Below are 18,418 nucleotides of genomic sequence, written 5' to 3' on the forward strand. Positions count from 1 at the left end.
ATAGTAGTTATCAAGATTATAAGGCAACTAATATCTAATATTTTACACTGCAAACTAGGTTATATTTTGGAATCAAAGTCTGCTTTCTCAGTTGCAAATAACAAAATTTAAAGTTAGATTTACTTACCTTTGTTTCAAAAGATTGTTTATTCTCTATATATTTTTTCTTCCTACGTGTTCCACACTGTCAAAAGAGTAAAATCGAGTTTCAAAATCAATATTTTCCTTTCGACGCTACTAAATCCTTAAATCTCGACTGCTAGTAGAACAAGTCAAGAGCTGCTTTCACGAACGAAACTATGAAATATTTTTTAACAGTGCAGTGTTTCGGAGGAAAGTTTCTTCCTCCTTTTATACTAGGCCGCTAATATGTAAGATTTGAATTGTTCCTCTTGAAGAGCAACTTATACAAATTTCATTGATATAATAAGAAAACAATTAATAGAAATTACCACTTTGACACTGCAACCATCTTAAGACACCTGGGGGGCGCGGTGGCTCAGTGGTAGAGTGTTCACCTCTGGTGCTTGGGATCACTGGTTCGATCCCAGCTCGCGCCGTGTGGAGTTTATGGTGGACAAACACCGTACTTGTGGGCATTCTCGGGGTTCTACCGTTTAATCCCACTATCTTCGTTCCACCATTTCATTCATTTCTCATAATCACTGTCTCCTTTATCCTAACCGGCATAGCCGTAGGACGTAAAACTAATAGATTTCATTTCATTTTTTTCTTAAGACACCCTCGTCAGACAGAAATTCACGTGCAAAACTGGAAAAGCAATTATTTCCTAGGAAAACATTACCGACTATCAAGTTTTTGGTCATGAAGCCAAATTTTCGGACATAAAGCAATCTTGACCAGAATGATTGCGTCTGTTAAGAAATAACACGGAGTAGCATCAATTTATAATATAACATTTGATACTATATTTGAAGTAAACAAATAACCGACAGGCGGTATAAATATCTCAGGAAAATATTACCACCTATCAAATTTTCGGACATAAAGTCATATTGACCAAAGTGAATGCCTCCGTTAACGAACAACACAGAATGGTAATAATTTATAATGTAACATTTGGTGTCTTTAGAGTAGTGCTCTCAACGGGTCGGGTCGGGTCGGGTTGAAGACCGACCCGACCCGAACCGTGACCCGAATTGACTGACCAGACCCGACTGACCCGAACCGTGATCCGACCTGATTGACCTGACCCGACAACCCGACCCGAGCTGATCCGACCCGACAACCCGACCCGACCAGACCCGTAACCCGACCCGAGCTCACCCGATCCGAGTCGGGTCGGGTCGGGTCACGCGTCGGGTCGGGTCAACCCGATCCGTTTGAGAGCACTATGGTCACGACACTGGGTGAACGCCAAAATGCACTCACATTGGGAATTAAGCCCGGACCACGCGTACCGAAGTCTTACACGTTAACCACTAGCTAGATCGAACGGGGGATTTGTATATGCATCTTAATGAATATTTGGCACTTTTGAGGTTTGGTTATTTCTTTTTATAACTATTAACAACGTCCGACGTGGGAAAAAATTATTTTTTCTTGCTTTAGTTCTATGTGACGAAAATTTTCTTCAAGGTCAGTTCTCACCTGCTCGGACGGCAGGGGGTCTTCTCGGAATGCAGTAGCAAGAGTCTCTTGGCGGAGACAAAAGGAAATCGTTTAACTACAATGATAAGGGTTGAGGAAACAGGAGAACACCTGTGATTTTTTCCAACCCTTCAAGTTTCATTCCAAAATAGGTTCTTATGATTCCGGGACCCGTGCCACTTTGATTTTTCTTTCTCGGTAATTAAAATGTATTTTACAGTATATATAGTTGCACGTAAGAAGATACATAAAATGAATTTTGTAATTTAAAATTTAAAAATACAGTATGATATTTAATTATAAAGTACTAATTTTATTTCATCACTTTCAGCCCAACAAATAAAATTCAAACGATTCGCTCCCTGGGTCTTGGTCATCAATACTGCGTCTTATTCTTTGTCTTGCAGTCAAGTATTGGTCCTGCATTTCGTAGTCTTGGTGGTCTTTCATGCTATACAAGAGCCAAGAATGCTCGCCTCATCGGTACAAATGAAGACCAAGTGTGATTTTGTTTATGGTCTTTCATACTATACGGAAAGCAAGAAAATACGCTCATCGCTACTTGGTGATCACCAAAAGAAGGCCAAGAGCAAGATTACTATGCAATTTGTCTTGCATATCCAATCTTTATCTTGTATCGATGTCCTTGGGCTTGGTGAAATAAAATGAAATATTCAGTTTAAGGTCCCTCGATTCTGCACCGAGGCTAAGGGATATGGTGACCATGAGAAATGAATGAAACGGTGGAATGAAGAAAGTGGGAGGAAACAGGAGAACCCCGAGAAAACCCACTACACGGCGTTTCTCCACCCCAAAGCCTACTTAGCACAAGCTGGGATCGAACCATGGACACTATGCACCAGAGATGAATTCTCTACCACTGAGCCACCGCAGCCCTGCTTGGGCTTGGTCGTCCATATCCAATCTTTCTTTTGGCCTAACTTAAACAACTTCTAGTTTTGTTCTAAATCCAGATTCCATATTGGCGTAGATATTAATATTACAGTCGATTGGTAAAATCAATCTTCCACATTTAAAAATTAAAGTACACACAAGTACAAAAATAAGCATTTACCATAAAAGTACTAGCTTCAAGTGTTCAAAATAGATTTATGGTTTCTATAAAATCAATAGAAAATTGCTATTTTCAATTAGGCAGCTAGTAAAAAACAGCAGTTTTCGACTCCAGCCGAGTTTAAGCTCAACCTAAACTCAGTTGACCAAAGTGAACTGACCCGATTGACCCGATCCGACAACCCGACCCAAGCTGACCCGACTGACCCGACCCGATAACCCGATCCGACTTGACCGATTGCCCAACCCGACCCGAGCTGACCCGACTGACTCGACCCGAGTAGACTAACCCGACAACGCGACCCTTGCTGACCCGACTGACCCCACCCCACAAACCGACCTGATTTGACCTGATCCGACCAGACCTGTAACCCGACCCGAGACGCGTTTGAGAGCACTACTTTGGAGTAATCAAAAACCGACATGTGGGTATAATTTCCTAGGATATTTTTACCACCCCTACCAAATCTTCGAATTTAAAGCCATCTTACCCAAAGTGAGTATGTCTGTTAATAGATTCTATGGAGTGGTACCAATTTATAATGCAACATTTGAGATTGTCTTTGAAGTAACCAATAGCCGACAGGGACGTAATAATTTCCAAGAAAATTTTTACCCCCTACCGAATCTTCGCATTTAAAGCCATCTTGGCTGAAGTGACTGTGTCTCTTAAGAGATACTACAGAGAGGTATCAATTTATAATATAACATTTATGTTTGTCTTTGAAGTAATCAATAGCCGACAGGGAAGTAATAATTTCCTAGGAAATTTTTACCCCCCTACCAAATCTTCGCATTTAAAGCCATCTTGGCTAAAGTGACTGTGTCTGTTAAGAGATACTACAGAGTGGTATCAATTTGTAATATAACATTTGAGTTCGTCTTTGAAGTAATCAATAGCCGACAGGGAGGTAATAATTTCCTTGGAAATTTTTACCCCCCTACCAAATCTTCGGATTTAAAGCCATTTTGGCTAAAGTGACTCTGTCTGTTAAGAGATACTACAGAGTGGTATCAATTTGTAATATAACATTTCAGTTTGTCTTTGAAGTAATCAATAGCCGACAGGGAGGTAATAATTTCCTAGGAAATTTTTACCCCCCTACCAAATCTTCGGATTTAAAGCCATTTTGGCTAAAGTGACTGTGTCTGTTAAGAGATACTACAGAGTGGTATCAATTTGTAATATAACGTTTGAGTTTGTCTTTGAAGTAATCAATAGCCGACAGGGAGGTAATAATTTCCTAGGAAATTTTTACCCCCCTACCAAATCTTCGGATTTAAAGCCATTTTGGCTAAAGTGACTGTGTTTGTTAAGAGATACTACAGAGTGGTATCAATTTATAATGTAACATTTGAGTTTGTCTTTGAAGTAATCAATAGCCGACAGGGAGGTAATAATTTCCTAGGAAATTTTTACCCCCCTACCAAATCTTCGGATTTAAAGCCATCTTGGCTAAAGTGACTGTGTTTGTTAAGAGATACTACAGAGTGGTATCAATTTGTAATATAACATTTGAGTCTTTGAAGTAATCAATAGCCGACAGGGAGGTAATAATTTCCTAGGAAATTTTTACCCCCTACCAAATCTTCGGATATAAAGCCATCTTGGCTAAAGTGACTGTGTTTGTTAAGAGATACTACAGAGTGGTATCAATTTGTAATATAACATTTGAGTTTGTCTTTGAAGTAATCAATAGCCGACAGGGAGGTAATAATTTCCTAGGAAATTTTTACCCCCCTACCAAATCTTCTAATTTAAAGCCATTTTGGCTAAAGTGACTGTGTCTGTTAAGAGATACTAGAGAGTGGTATCAATTTGTAATATAACATTTGAGTTTGTCTTTGAAGTAATCAATAGCCGACAGGGAGGTAATAATTTCCTAGGAAAATTTTACCCCCCTACCAAATCTTCGTATATAAAGCCATTTTGGCTAAAGTGACTGTGTTTGTTAAGAGATACTACAGAGTGGTATCAATTTATAATATAACATTTGAGTTTGTCTTTGAAGTAATCAATAGCCGACAGGGAGGTAATAATTTCCTAGGAAATTTTTACCCCCCTACCAAATCTTCTAATTTAAAGCCATTTTGGCTAAAGTGACTGTGTCTGTTAAGAGATACTAGAGAGTGGTATCAATTTGTAATATAACATTTGAGTTTGTCTTTGAAGTAATCAATAGCCGACAGGGAGGTAATAATTTCCTAGGAAAATTTTACCCCCCTACCAAATCTTCGTATATAAAGCCATTTTGGCTAAAGTGACTGTGTTTGTTAAGAGATACTACAGAGTGGTATCAATTTATAATATAACATTTGAGTTTGTCTTTGAAGTAATCAATAGCCGACAGGGAGGTAATAATTTCCTAGGAAATTTTTACCCCCCTACCAAATCTTCGGATATAAAGCCATCTTGGCTAAAGTGACTGTGTCTGTTAAGAGATACTACAGAGTGGTATCAATTTGTAATATAACATTTGAGTTTGTCTTTGAAGTAACCAATAACCGACAGAGAGGTAATAATTTCCTAGGAAATTTTTACCCCCCTACCAAATCTTCGGATTTAAAGCCATCTTGACCAAAGTGAGTGCATACACTGAGAGATAACATTCAATTATATGAATTTTTAATGTGACATTTGACTTTTCCTTTGAAGTTACCAGAAACCGACAAGGGGGTAAAGATTTCCAGGGGGTAAAATTTTCCAGGGGGTAAAAGTTTCCAGGGGTAAAAAATCCCTGTGACACCGGCATAACTGTGGGACGTAAAACTTAAAGATTTCATTCCATTTTTTATCTCAAAATCCTTTAAAATAGAGAAATACTAGGAATATGAAAGTTGGTACACAAACTGCTTATTCAAAACAGGTTGGCATATGCCACAGTTTCTGGAAGTTCTGCGTTCCACAGGAGAAGGGCGTAACTTCTATTTTCATTCTCAACATATAAACATGATTTTAAGATCATCAGTCTCATGATCAGCAAAAAATGGGATGAAGCATTTGAAATAAAGTTTTGAACTCATTTAACAAGTCGGCCGCCATACATTCTTATCATTGTAAAGGGAAAAGTAGTTAATTATTTTTCTTTTAAAAATGATAAATAAATATGTTCTTGCCGTGCGAGGGACAGAAGCTAAGGCTCAAATTTGAGGTAAGAGGCTACACGCTGAAGAAAATTCAGGTACCTAAGGGCAAAGACGCCGAGCTGACTTGGGGGGGTATTAAAGCCTGTGACAAACATCTTGGCATTTTAGCTAAACGAGTAAAAGGCAAGCTCTGACGCGACGTTGCCAAGTGGTAAAGGGGTATGGCTATGGCTAAGCAGACGAACTACAGCGCAATCACGTGGCAAAAGATAGACTGAAGTGAATTGTACAAAATAAACGTGGCAATATTGCACGCCTCTCATTTGCTAGCGGCATTTAAATGAAACTTGGAGGGCCGCCTTCAAATGCCAAGATATTTGTCACGCCGTTTAATTCTGGGTATATCTGACAGTTTACTCTTCTCACCAGGACCGGATCCAGGATTTTCTGAGGGGTGGTGCACCAATAACTATGAGCACATTTGAATCAAATTTATTTTTTAAAAATGCCTTTAGGCATCTGTGATGTGTATGAGGAACTGACTTAAACTATTGTGTTTAGCAAAACCGCTTTCTTTTAAGTAACTAATTTACTAGGAAAACACGTAAAAATAGTACTTCGGTAGAGGATCTTACCTCCCAGACAAATCTGTAATGAAGCTTCTGCCAACATACGTTGCATATTTGTAATCGCATTTCAACTTATCTGATTTAATTTTTTTTAAATGAAATATTCAGCTTTATCAGTGCACGTTTGTACCTGGAAGAAAATGTTGAGACAAGTTGAAGCTGAGATATACTGATTGAAGTTTTAATGGCAAGAATTGCAGATTGATGAATCTTATGTGATATGATACACACAAAAATTTAACAGTGAATCGAAACATATTTTCTATTCATAGAAGAAAAATGAAGTACCCTCTCGGTCTACCTCATTTACGGGGCTACTTATTGCCCCCCTCTTGATTTTCTTTAATTTAAACACTTATTTTTCTTTATAACCAAACAATGTATTTTTTTTTGCAATAATAGCTAAAGTCCCGTTATATGGATATCCGTGCAAGTTGGTGTGGAACATCAGTTTCACTTATCAGCTAGTCTTAGTTTTGGTGTTACTGACAACGGCCGAATTAATCACAACTAACAATGGTTGAAAGTATGATAGGAGAAAGAAAAAACGTAAAACAACTAAGAAAAAGAAACAGAAGAGTAGAATGAATGAAAAACGACAGAGAAAAGAACGTAGTTCTTACATGGAATGAAATATGACATGTACAAATATTATTTCTGAACAAAGAACAAAAGAAAATGAAAGTCAACGAAATTCTTAGAAATGGTAAGAAGGATTATTGTTGTACGTGAAGTGCGAAAAATAAAAAAAAAAAAAATAAAATAAAAAAAAAAAAAAAACTGGAGGCCTTGAGCCCGATAGCCCCCTTAACATGCCACTGTATATCTCTATCTATCTATCTATCTATCTATCTATCTTGTTGAGTTGAGTTGATTATGAGTTTAACGTCCCGTTCAGCAGCAGGGAGGCTATATGAGACGTGGAACTACTGATTAACGTGGAATCCGAACCACATGAGCTCAAGCCGGGAATCGAACCCGGCCCTTCCACGCCAAAAGCGCGTACGCTAACCGCTTAGCCACGGAGGAGCTCAATATATCTATCTATTCGGGTGTTGCAAAATAAGTGTTACAACTCTTGGGAGGTGACTCCTGCCACTGAGACAAGAAAAAAATTCTCTTAAACTTTCGGCTATCGGACATAGTTTCGGATCTACAAGGTTGCCGAAAGCGTGGGAAAATGACTTTCGGACTCCAGTATTTCGGAAACTATCCAATGTAAAGAGGGCGGGTAAAATATTCACTGAAGAGGTCGTATCTGCTGTATTGAATTTTACATGTTCCCCAGAGGGAGTCCCGGATAATCTGCCAAATGAAAATTGGTATAAATTGATATGAGTTGATAGGATTTTTACCAGGTAACAATAATTCGTTTGTATTAAGTCGATATCTGGAACAAATACAAAATGGCCGATACCTTCCTATCAGTTGTGTGTAATTGCATAATCGCCAGGTACGGGTGCTGGCCAACAGTGACGTTCTGAGTATTAAGTGTAGCGAATTTGTACTCAAATATTCTAGAAAGACTTCTGGAGTGTCGGTAGAGCACAACGGATGAAGCAGGAAGATTCACATGTCTAGAAACACGTAACGAAAAATGCCCAGAAATGCATTCATACTCAGTAAACGTGAGTTCAAAGCGTCGGAAATGTAAGGAATAGTATCAAGAACATGAAAGCAATTGCCAATTCACCAATAATATTTCACCAATCCAATGTAATATGATCTGCACGGTTGCATACCAATAAGGATGCAACAACTGAGGCCAAGTTGAAATTGTGCAAGGGTACTCACTAAGAAACTGGGTAAACTAAAGGAATGTCAGTAGTGGGATCTCATGATCGATATTGAAGTGTGACCAATGTGTGTGTTGATATCAACATGTAGCTAATAGACAAATGTCAACATGTCTGACCACTGCTGTGACACCGTCCCACGTGCGAAAACTAGGAAAATAACTTTGTATATACATTCTGCTATTACATCTGGTGCACCTTTTGGTAGGACGTAACTAGAACACGATTGTGTCAATGTTCCCCAGTCGACACATATGAAAAGAAATCTCTTCATCCATGGTTCAGATTGTGATAGAGCGTGTAAATAACAAACTTGTATCATGTCCCACGTCTTCTGGGACATATGACGTACTCCAAATATAGGGAAATACCTCCAGAAATTCGTATCTTACACACAGTGCACATGCCAAGACAAAGACGAAAATGGACCAATTTTGCACATGTAACAATACTGCTGGAACACCATACATATTTTTCTAGGTTAGATAAAGAATGATGCACCTTTTCTTAAATAAGCGACTGTAAGTGACTATGGATCACACTGGTGACATTACTGGAGAGCAATTCTGAACCACAATTTTCGATTAGTAAATGACAGTTATATTGAATGACTAATTGTCACAAGTGTTGATTTAACCAGTTCTCAAATCAGCAGTGTAGGTAGCAAAACTCCAAAAAGTTAAAGCATAAAATTGAAAATGGAGATTGATACAGGATCTAACAGCAAATCGTGACACACTGACTGCGATAAGTGTTATCTTTGTCAAGCTGCTGCTGAGGAACATCTTAAATCTTCACATGCTAATAAAAATACGATGATGATTACAAGAACTTGGTGAGAAATATTTCGCAGTTTGATTCAATTAATTGCATGCCAATCAAGTTTCATCCTGCAAGACTCGATGAAGGTGATGGAATAGAGTCACCTCTGAGGAGAAAAAAGGCTCAGTATCATGAAAGTTGCAGGCTACTGTTTAATAACACAAAACTAAACAGAGCTATGAAGAGAACAACCTCTTCTTTTTCTACAGAGATAAGCTCAACTAGCAAGATTCTTCAAAACGTTGGACCCGCGCGGGCTCAGTGGTAGAGCGTTCACCTTTGGTGCTTGGGGTCCCAGGTTCGATCCCAGCCCACGCCAATTGAACTTTGTGGTGGACAAACATCGTGTGCATGGGTTTCCTTGGGGTTTTCCCGTTTCCTCCCACTTTCTTCATTCCACCATTTCATTCATTACTCATCATTACCGTCTCCTTTAACCTAACCGGCATAATCGCGGGACGTAAAACTCATTTTTTTTCGTTTCCTTTTCTTCAAAACGTTAGAATTCCCAAAGGAACAGAATGTTTCCTGCGTGAAAAACAAAGCTCAGAAAATTATTTAAGGTGCGCGATGACAATGAAACTAAATCAGAGACTCAATAAGTGTACTAAGACACTTAACGACGGAAAACTGCTCCCAAAGTTAAGTGAATGAGGCATTGTGGCGCAAGAATTGAAATACTGTCCTCATTGTCTGGCACAGCTTTACAACGGAGAACGACCACATCGTAAGGCTCAACAACAAGATGAAATGCAACATAATTATCAGGATAAAGAATTATTTCTTAGAGCTTTTTTTTTTGAACTGGTCACTTATATCACAGAAATAAAAGCAGCTAGTAAAGAGCCTCCCATTTTAAGACTTGCAGACATAATATATCTTTCAGTATGTCTTTTGCATGTATAGTCTATAGCTTCTTAACCCATAACATCAATTCCACATTTAGTTATGTTGCAATAGTTTATAATCATTGGCTTTATTTTTGGGCTATTCTCATCCACTGCCTTATCATGATGCGTGGTGCTTATCAAAATTACTGCATTCTTTGTCTTTGGCACTTAGCTGACCATAATGCCATTTTGCATGAGTGCGAACATTGATGAACCTTCTTCTCTATGAGATGAGGCTCTTATTTCAATTGGAATGTCACGTTTGTTTTCCCTTAGTGTTTCCATTACTGTAAGTTGTTGTTGTAGCATATACTGAGCCAGATCAACACTATCAAATATATTATCCATAGTAATTTTTCGTAAAGTTCCAGAAACGGTTATGCAGAGGTCTTTTACTACATCCATTCCCAGATTTTTTTCCAACTGGTTTCTTCTGGTTTTCTTCGTGTGTATAAAAAAACATCTGACTGTAATAATTATCGAGGCATTTCTCTTCTGTCAACATCCTATAAAACCCTTTCAAATATTCTATTAGCAAGATTGACCCCATACACAAATGAAATTTTTGGAGATTATCAGTGCGGATTTAGACGAAATCGATCAACTATCGACCAAATATTTACCATTCGCCAAATACTCGAAAGAGAGTGGGAACACAATACCCAGGTACATCAACTATTTATTGATTTTAGAAAGGCGTACGACTCGGTTAGAAGAGAAACATTATACATCGTTCTTACAGAACTTGGAATACTGAGAAAGCTAATTAGATTAATTAAGATATGTTTAAATGAATCCCAAAGTAAAGTCCGGGTAGGAAAATTTTTGTCCACTAGCTTTCGCGTCGAAAATGTCCTGAAACAAGGAGATGTGTTGTCGCCATTATTATTTAACTTTGTTCTGGAATCCGCTATAAGAAAAATCAAAGAAAGCAACCAGGACCTACAGTTGAATGGTATTCACCAGTTTATGGCATATCCTGATTATGTAAATTTAATAGGGGATGATAGGACAACAATAGAAAGAAATACAGAGATCTTATTAAACGCTTGCAGGGATATGGGTTTAGAAGTAAATGCAGAGAAAACTAATACATGGAATTGCGTCGGGACCGTAATACGGCAATTTGTGAATGCGTTAAAATACTAAATAATACTTTTGATAAAGTGGATGTTTTCAAATATCTAGGATCAATATTAACAAACGAAAATCATATTCACGAAGAAAGTAAATGTCGACTATAAGCAGGGAATTCGTGTTACTATTCGGTTCAAAATCTCTTGTCGTCTAGAATTCTGTCGAGAAATTTGAAGTTTAAAATATACAAAACAATAATCCTCTGTGTTGTTCTGTATGGTTGCGAAACATGGTCACTTACTCTGAGGGAAGAACATAGACTGAAAGTATTTGAGAACAAGATCCTGAGACGAATATTCGGACTCAAGAGGAACGGGACTGGGGAATGTCCGAAACTTGATAAGGAGAAAATACATAATTTATACGGTTTACGCAACATTGTTAGGGTCGTCTAGTCTAGGAAGCTTAGGTGGGCAGGTCATGTAGCTAGAATGAAAGAAAGTAGAAACGCTTTCAAAGTCTTGACTCGAAGACCAATCGGAAAACGACCATTAGGAAGACCTAGGCGCAGGTGAGAGGACAATATTAAGATGGATCTCGCAGAGATAGGAATACAAAGTAGAAACTGGATCCAATTGGCTAAGAATAGAAGTCAGTGGAGATCTTTTGTAAACGCGGCATTGAACCTCCGGGTTCCACAGGCCATAGAGTTAGTTAGTTAGTTAGTACACTGTATACAAAACCATCAACGGTATATGATGATTGAGCTCCGCATAATCAATATGTTTTTATTACGTACTTCCAAGATTTTCCAGGTGTGTATTGAACGACCCCACAACTAATTCGAAATGGCACTAGCTGTTGATCTGCAGTAAGTTCTTCACACGAAACAACCACTTCTTTAGTTTTACAGAAATATTTCGTAAACAAAACGAATACGTGCCATTTTATTATTTTCAAGATGGATTTGGCTTGTACGGTTGTCGTCAATCGTAAGGTTTTCTTTATATCTTCAAATATGTTGACAGACATAATGACTTTGAACATTTGTTTGACTTCATAGAGAGGAACAGTTCTCTGATTGGCACATTTCAGCTTTTTTTCTACTCCTGCTAGTCGCAAAGTCCCACGAAAAGCATTCATTTCGTCCGGGCTATCATTTCTCCACTCTTTTCGTTTCAGTGTGGCTACCCTTCTTTCATCTAGTTTTCTATAGTGTCCGAAATTTACTTTGAAATAAAACAGTCTAACACATCTTTCGGACTTATTTTTTTCCCTCTATTTGAAATACCTGGGGAAATCTTCATTATATTATATGCTGGAGTCTTTGATGGTGGAGTTTTCTTTTCCTAAATTGTATCGTTTGTAGTAAAAGTGTATGGAAATTACTAATAGATGAATCATGATTAGCTTTATTCCCACTGGTGCTTTCAGAGCGTGATGACGTATCCAAATATTCATAGCTTGCACTTCCTTTGTGAAATATATTATTGGATGCTTCATCCTCAGATTTCTCACTACTACTGTTCGACAATACACTATCATCAAGGCACTCATTTACAAAATAGGCAAAATCATCTTCACACACTCTCTTCGTAGTTGATCTTCCACCAGACGTCGATGAAATGTTTGCTGAAACTTAGAACTAACACAAATTGCACAACAGTGTAACCGGGCATTGCAAATTGCACCTAGTCACAATATAAAAGCAACTGTGAAAAATATATATATTAAAACTTTATTGTATCAACTCTGTTGCTGTAATTGTTCGAACAGAAAATGGAATGAAATGAAATCTTTGAGTTTCACGTTCCACGGTTATGCCGGTTAGGCTAAAGGAGACAGTGATGATAAGAAACGAATGAAATGATGGAATGAAGAAAGTGAGAGGAAACGGGAGAACACCGAGAAAATCTACGAGTACGGTGTTTGTCCACCGCAAAGTTCATACGGCTCGAGCTGGGATCGAACCAGTGACACCAAGTAGCGGGGGGTGAACGCTCTACCACTTTTTTTTTATACCTTCCTGACTTATTTTCTACTTCAACCACTTTTTCAGGACTACTAGACACGACAGGGACACGAACACAGAAACATCGAGGACAGTTAAAATTCCACCCTTGCTACTACAGAGGGACTCGAACCCCCAATGGGCTTCACCTCACGATCATCAGCCTAACGCCTCAGACCACTCGGCTACACCCACCGGCTCACTGAGCCACCGCGCCTTCTATTGTTCGAACAAAGGAAATAAGTTATCATTGGCTGACAGATTATGTAAAATATCTTATATACAAACAACTGATAAGAGCTTGCATATATATTGCAGCGCCATCTGCTGGGCATAAAATAAGCAACTATAAATAAGACTAATTGCAAATAAGGACAATAATATTAATAACAAGTAATAAAAATAATAATAACATCATCTTCAATCACAATAAGAATAACATCTTCATTTAGAACTAATTTTATTTACAAAAGTGTGACAAATAAATTGCACATGATTATTATTTCGTTCTCCCAGGTTCTGCAAATACGTTTAATTGGTTACTAAATTTAGTCAAATATTACTACTAATAAGACTCCAACTGACCAAAGCAATATATATATTTTAAAATTATATATTTGTGTTACAGTTTCGGCTATGTAACATAGTTTTCCTCAGACACATTATCTCAGGATATCCGAAACAATCAGGATCTGCTACATAGCCGAAACTGTAACAAAAATATATAATTTTAAAATATATATACTGCTTTGGTCAGTTGGAGTTTTATTAGTAATCTTGAATATTCCAAAGCTACATTGAATAATTTACAAATATTACTGTGTTACAGATAATGCAATAAATATTTTAATGCCGCTCATGAATGCATAAAAGAATACTCAAAGTACAAGGCTTATATATTGAATAGATATGCAATTACTTTCTAAGTAAAACTCCACAGGGCCTGAGGCAGGCACCCCCCTTCGAGACCAGAATTGAAAAAATTAAGGACGGATAAAACAAAATGAAATGACAAATAGAAGGATCAGCGTTAAAAATTAAAAAGAAAACTACAGGAAGCTTTTGCTTACTCTTTCTTATTAGGAGATTTGTATTACTTGCAATATGATGACGACGTAAGCGATGTATTCTGGAAGAGTCAGGGAATTTGAAATTTCAAGAAAAGTTATGAAATTGTCAGAATTCCTGCTAGTAGTTAGGGACATTTCAAGCTTTCGAAAGCATAAGTGCCGTTGTGTAACAGCGTGGATATTGTTAATCATAACTTTTCGTCATCGCATCCTTGCAGTATCAAACATGTTATTTCTAGGACAATTTTGTGTTTCTCCTTTAACCTGTCATTTGGAACCGACTTAATAATAAAAACAAAAAATTATGTTGAAAGAAAGTTCTGTTAGCATTTGATTCAATAGAGAAAGGAATACATATATTGTAAAACTAGTTGAATATACAAATGCTTCGCACAGGGGCTGTATTTGGAAGTCAACGCCTGTGGGAGTATCACCATTGATCTCAGCGACCGCGAAAACTATGGAGTTGACACTAATAACGGTCATTTTGGATTACTTTTAAATGTCTTGGTATCTCACCCCCCTCCGGTAACCCCCGGTCCGGAGCCGAATAGCGTGAATTTGGAAGTTAATGTGACTGGAGTTTTACCATTGATTTCAGCGACCGCAAAAATATGAATTCGACACTAATAGCTTAAGTGGTAGAGCGTTGGCTTCGTATTCGGGAGGTCGTGGCTTCGAATTCCCGCTGCCTACCATCCTGACTGAGATTTTCCAGGGTTTCCCTCAGTCCTACCAGGCAAATTCCGGGATGGCACCTACTAAACAGGCCCTGGCCGATACCTTCCAAATTCTTTCCATTGTTAATGTTGTTGGATATTCAATGTAAAATGGCCTCTGAGCTGTATCTGGTGATTGTTAAATAAATAAATAAATACATATCGGTCATTTTCTACTACTTTTACATGTGCAGGTGTACACCCCCTGAGACCCCCCTGGTTTGAATTTCGACAAAAACCTTTAACTCTGGTCTGGAGCCTGGACCAAGGTATTCGTGACTAAAATTTGGTAACACTCAGTCAATATGTCTGGTTCCCTAGCCGGTTCCGGTAAACGCCCCCCTGAGACCACACTGTTTCGAAATAAAAAAACGCTTCGTCTTGATCTGGGGCCTGGGCCAAGGTACCCCTGACCAAAATTTGGTAACTCTTTGTCCACTCGTCTGGTCCCCAGGCCGCACACAGACAGACAGACACACAAACACACAAACAAACTCTTTATTTTATTTATATTAGAAGATAGTTTACAAGACAGTATTCAGTATCTACTTTTTATAATAATTGAGGTGATAACGAAAGGAAAATTGTTATATTTGAATAAACAGGAGAAGGACGTAAATATCGCTGAATCTTTCTCAGAACCTTTTTTTATTATTTTGCTCGAAATTTCTTCATAGTTTGTTATTAAAATACTTGCCAACATATCCTCATTTTATTGTCCTAACAAACCTATATATGTTGATAATAAAGTAGTTTAGATTGATCGAGTTCCTGGGCCTTTAGAATTTCATGTCACTCCCCCCCGCCCCACCGTTACAAAATCCTGGCTAAACGAACCAATATATGTTCCAGTAAAATAGTTTATAGTGATCGAGCCTCTTTTGTGATGACCACAGTATTTCATGTCACGGACCCCACCCCCTTTCACGAATTTCCTAGCTACATGCCTGCCTGAGGTGCCCTGAATATGCATACAAGGGTTAACTAACATCCATAGTATTGGACTTAGCAAGAAGTTGGTCAAGTGCTATATCTGGAGCATTAGACTGTATGGTTGAAAGACTTGAACATTACGGAAGGTCGAGAAGAAATATTCAGAAAGCTTCGAAATGTGGTGAAGGAGGAGGATGAAGAAGGTAAAATGGACAGAGAGAGCAACCAACGAAGATGTTTTAAAATGGATAGGAGAGAAGAGGTCACTTCTATCCACCATCCTTGGTAGGAAGGCCAGTTGTATTGAACACATTTTGTGAAGAAAATGTCTTCTTGTTACAGCCATAGAAGGAAAGATGGAAGGAAAGCGGTGAATAGGAAGGAGAGGAACTCAGCTGATCGATGATTTGAGAAACAGAAGGAAAATTCGGGGTTAGATGTCCAAGCTGAAGAAACATTTCCAGTCTTAAATCTAATATAGTAAAAAAAAATACTTATTAGTTTCAGGATCTGCCGAAAGCCAGAATACTTAATAATAATAATAAACGTTTATAATAGGTTTGTTTTAAAATAGTTCCAGTGATTCACGAAACGAATTGTATATATCTTTTAATCACGAAGATTAATTTTAAGTTCTTTGGTTCCCAATAATAGTCAATGCCATTATGGAACTTGAAGATATACACATACAATGACTAAATAGGTTCCGTTTCTGATAAAGATAAGAAGACACAATTAATTTTCCATTACTCGTGATATCCTAGCAAGGCTATTGTTTCTCCTTACAGCAAATAAATAGTCAATTCCTGAAGACGAAACTCACAGTCAACCAAAATGGCTTCGACTATTCGCATATTTTTAGGTCTTGGGATCCTTTCTTCTTGGTGTATTGTTTTTGGATCTTCTTTTCCACCAGATTTTCCACTCCCAGTTCATCCTTTAGGTAAGTGTATCTTTGCTAGTATTTTTAGGTTTAAAATTGAAATTAAACACAAAAACAAAGGAACAGGAGTAGTACATCAGTTATTGGAATAAGTGACTTCCGTTTCTGTGTATAAACTTACAACAGATTTGCTAAATAAGAAATATTTTCAAAAAGAAATCGATCTTTTTAAATAGCGCGCCAACCTATAGACGAAGCACGCTTCGGCCTCCAAGCACATCAGATGAAGGTAGCAGGTTCATGCGCGAAGATTACGTGGGTGCTGCGGGACTCCAGCACCCACACAAATAATCTTGCGGGTGCGGCGCTCCGTCAAGATTTTTAGTTTAATAAGATACAAAATTAAATACATGTTTCTCACTTTCAGTTATCAAAAGGTAATAAGCAATTAAAATATTGAGATGGAAGTTAAAATTTCTAATCTCTAAAACATAATTGTCTGTTTCAAATGATCTTGTTCAAAGGCAACCATGAAACACATTTTGTTGTCTATGTTCACAACAAAATCCTTGCTTAGTTTTTTTTGCAATACCATTAAAATGAATTGCTTTTATGGAGATGTTTCATTTTAATTTGTATCTATATGGTAATATCTTTTAGCAACGTGTTGATAATATCATTGCCTCTTGCAATCATTGTCCATCATGTAAGTTGTGTTAAGTATACACTTAATGTTACTATTAGGCTACATATGTTGAGAATATTTATTACAGTAATGTATGCTTAACTCCGGTTTGAAGCCATTTCTCTTGCGTTTAAGTCAGACATATTTTACTTTATCATAGCACAGTCTTTTATGAAAGTGTTCAGAAAGATTTTAAGTAAAAGGGAATCAATTGAAAAGTATCGTAACTACCTGAAAACATAATACGTTCCACCATTGATATGCACGCACAAAAATTTTGGGAAGTCGGCGCCGTTGATCAGGTTTATATAACATATTGCCACTTTTTCGATCGTTATGATGGTTAGTTGCTGAGCAATAGCCATTGAAGTGAGCACAAGCTATTCCCTGGATTATTGATAGAGTGACATCAAAAGAGCTTGAAGTACAAGGTGTACATAGTATGTCAGAAAAGAATGAAACTTTTTCCTTTACACATTACCACTAGCTCCTCTTTACAGATGATTGAAGCAACAGATCATCGGAAAACTGGATATCTGTTCGACAAAACGAAACCTCAATCATGAGAACCGACTAACAGATAGAGACCTGCACGGGCCGACTCTGTTATTTCTTTGGGCCGGGCCGGGCTTGACCTGGCCGACACTGATTTCTCTTCAGGTCGGGCCGGGCTGGGGCCGATCAATTGCAATTCTTTAATAAGTATTGACTTTCGTTAAACGATAATTGGAATAAAGCCAAACGTTGAAGAAGTGTGTCCGTGAAAAATGTTGCAAAGAATGCAATAGCTATTTACAGTTTGTGTTGCCTATCGGCTCCACTTTCACTATAGAGGATAGCAGGCATTGCGCGGTAAATTGAGCTCTGACCTTGATCTTCACTGAACCCAAAATATGACAATAAGGGGTGGGAAAGTTTTGCCTCTCGCTAAACAATATTGCAATCTTCACTTTATGCTAAAAATCAATTAAATTAGATTTTTGTTACAGGGAATGGAGTTTTTGATCTCTCGATGACAGGCAAAGTTCTAGGAGGCAATGGTACCATTCGGAAGGCAAGCGTCAGGTTGTGAACCAAAGTTTAGAAAATGTTTCGAGGGTTAGGTCAAATTTAGTACTAAATTCTGAGAAA

At 37.8% G+C, this 18,418-nt stretch overlaps 1 protein-coding gene across 2 annotated transcripts in view; it reads left to right on the forward strand.

The window, feature by feature from the left end:
• Window positions 1-18,418, forward strand: part of LOC145694439 (chymotrypsin inhibitor Ani s 6-like) — a 39,002-nt gene that overhangs the window by 15,381 nt on the left and 5,203 nt on the right. Inside the window, exon 2 of one of the 2 annotated variants that reach the window (XM_081770663.1) lies at window positions 16,508-16,662. The exons of the other annotated variant lie outside the window; for it this stretch is intronic. Coding sequence (XP_081626789.1) covers window positions 16,554-16,662 — 109 coding nt within the window. The 5' untranslated portion in view covers window positions 16,508-16,553. The remainder of the gene's footprint in view (window positions 1-16,507; window positions 16,663-18,418) is intronic. 2 annotated transcript variants of the gene reach the window in all.

The sequence above is a fragment of the Thermobia domestica genome, chromosome 9 (genome assembly GCF_964235325.1).
Source record: "Thermobia domestica chromosome 9, izTheDome1.hap1.1, whole genome shotgun sequence".
NCBI classification, from domain to species: domain Eukaryota; kingdom Metazoa; phylum Arthropoda; class Insecta; order Zygentoma; family Lepismatidae; genus Thermobia; species Thermobia domestica.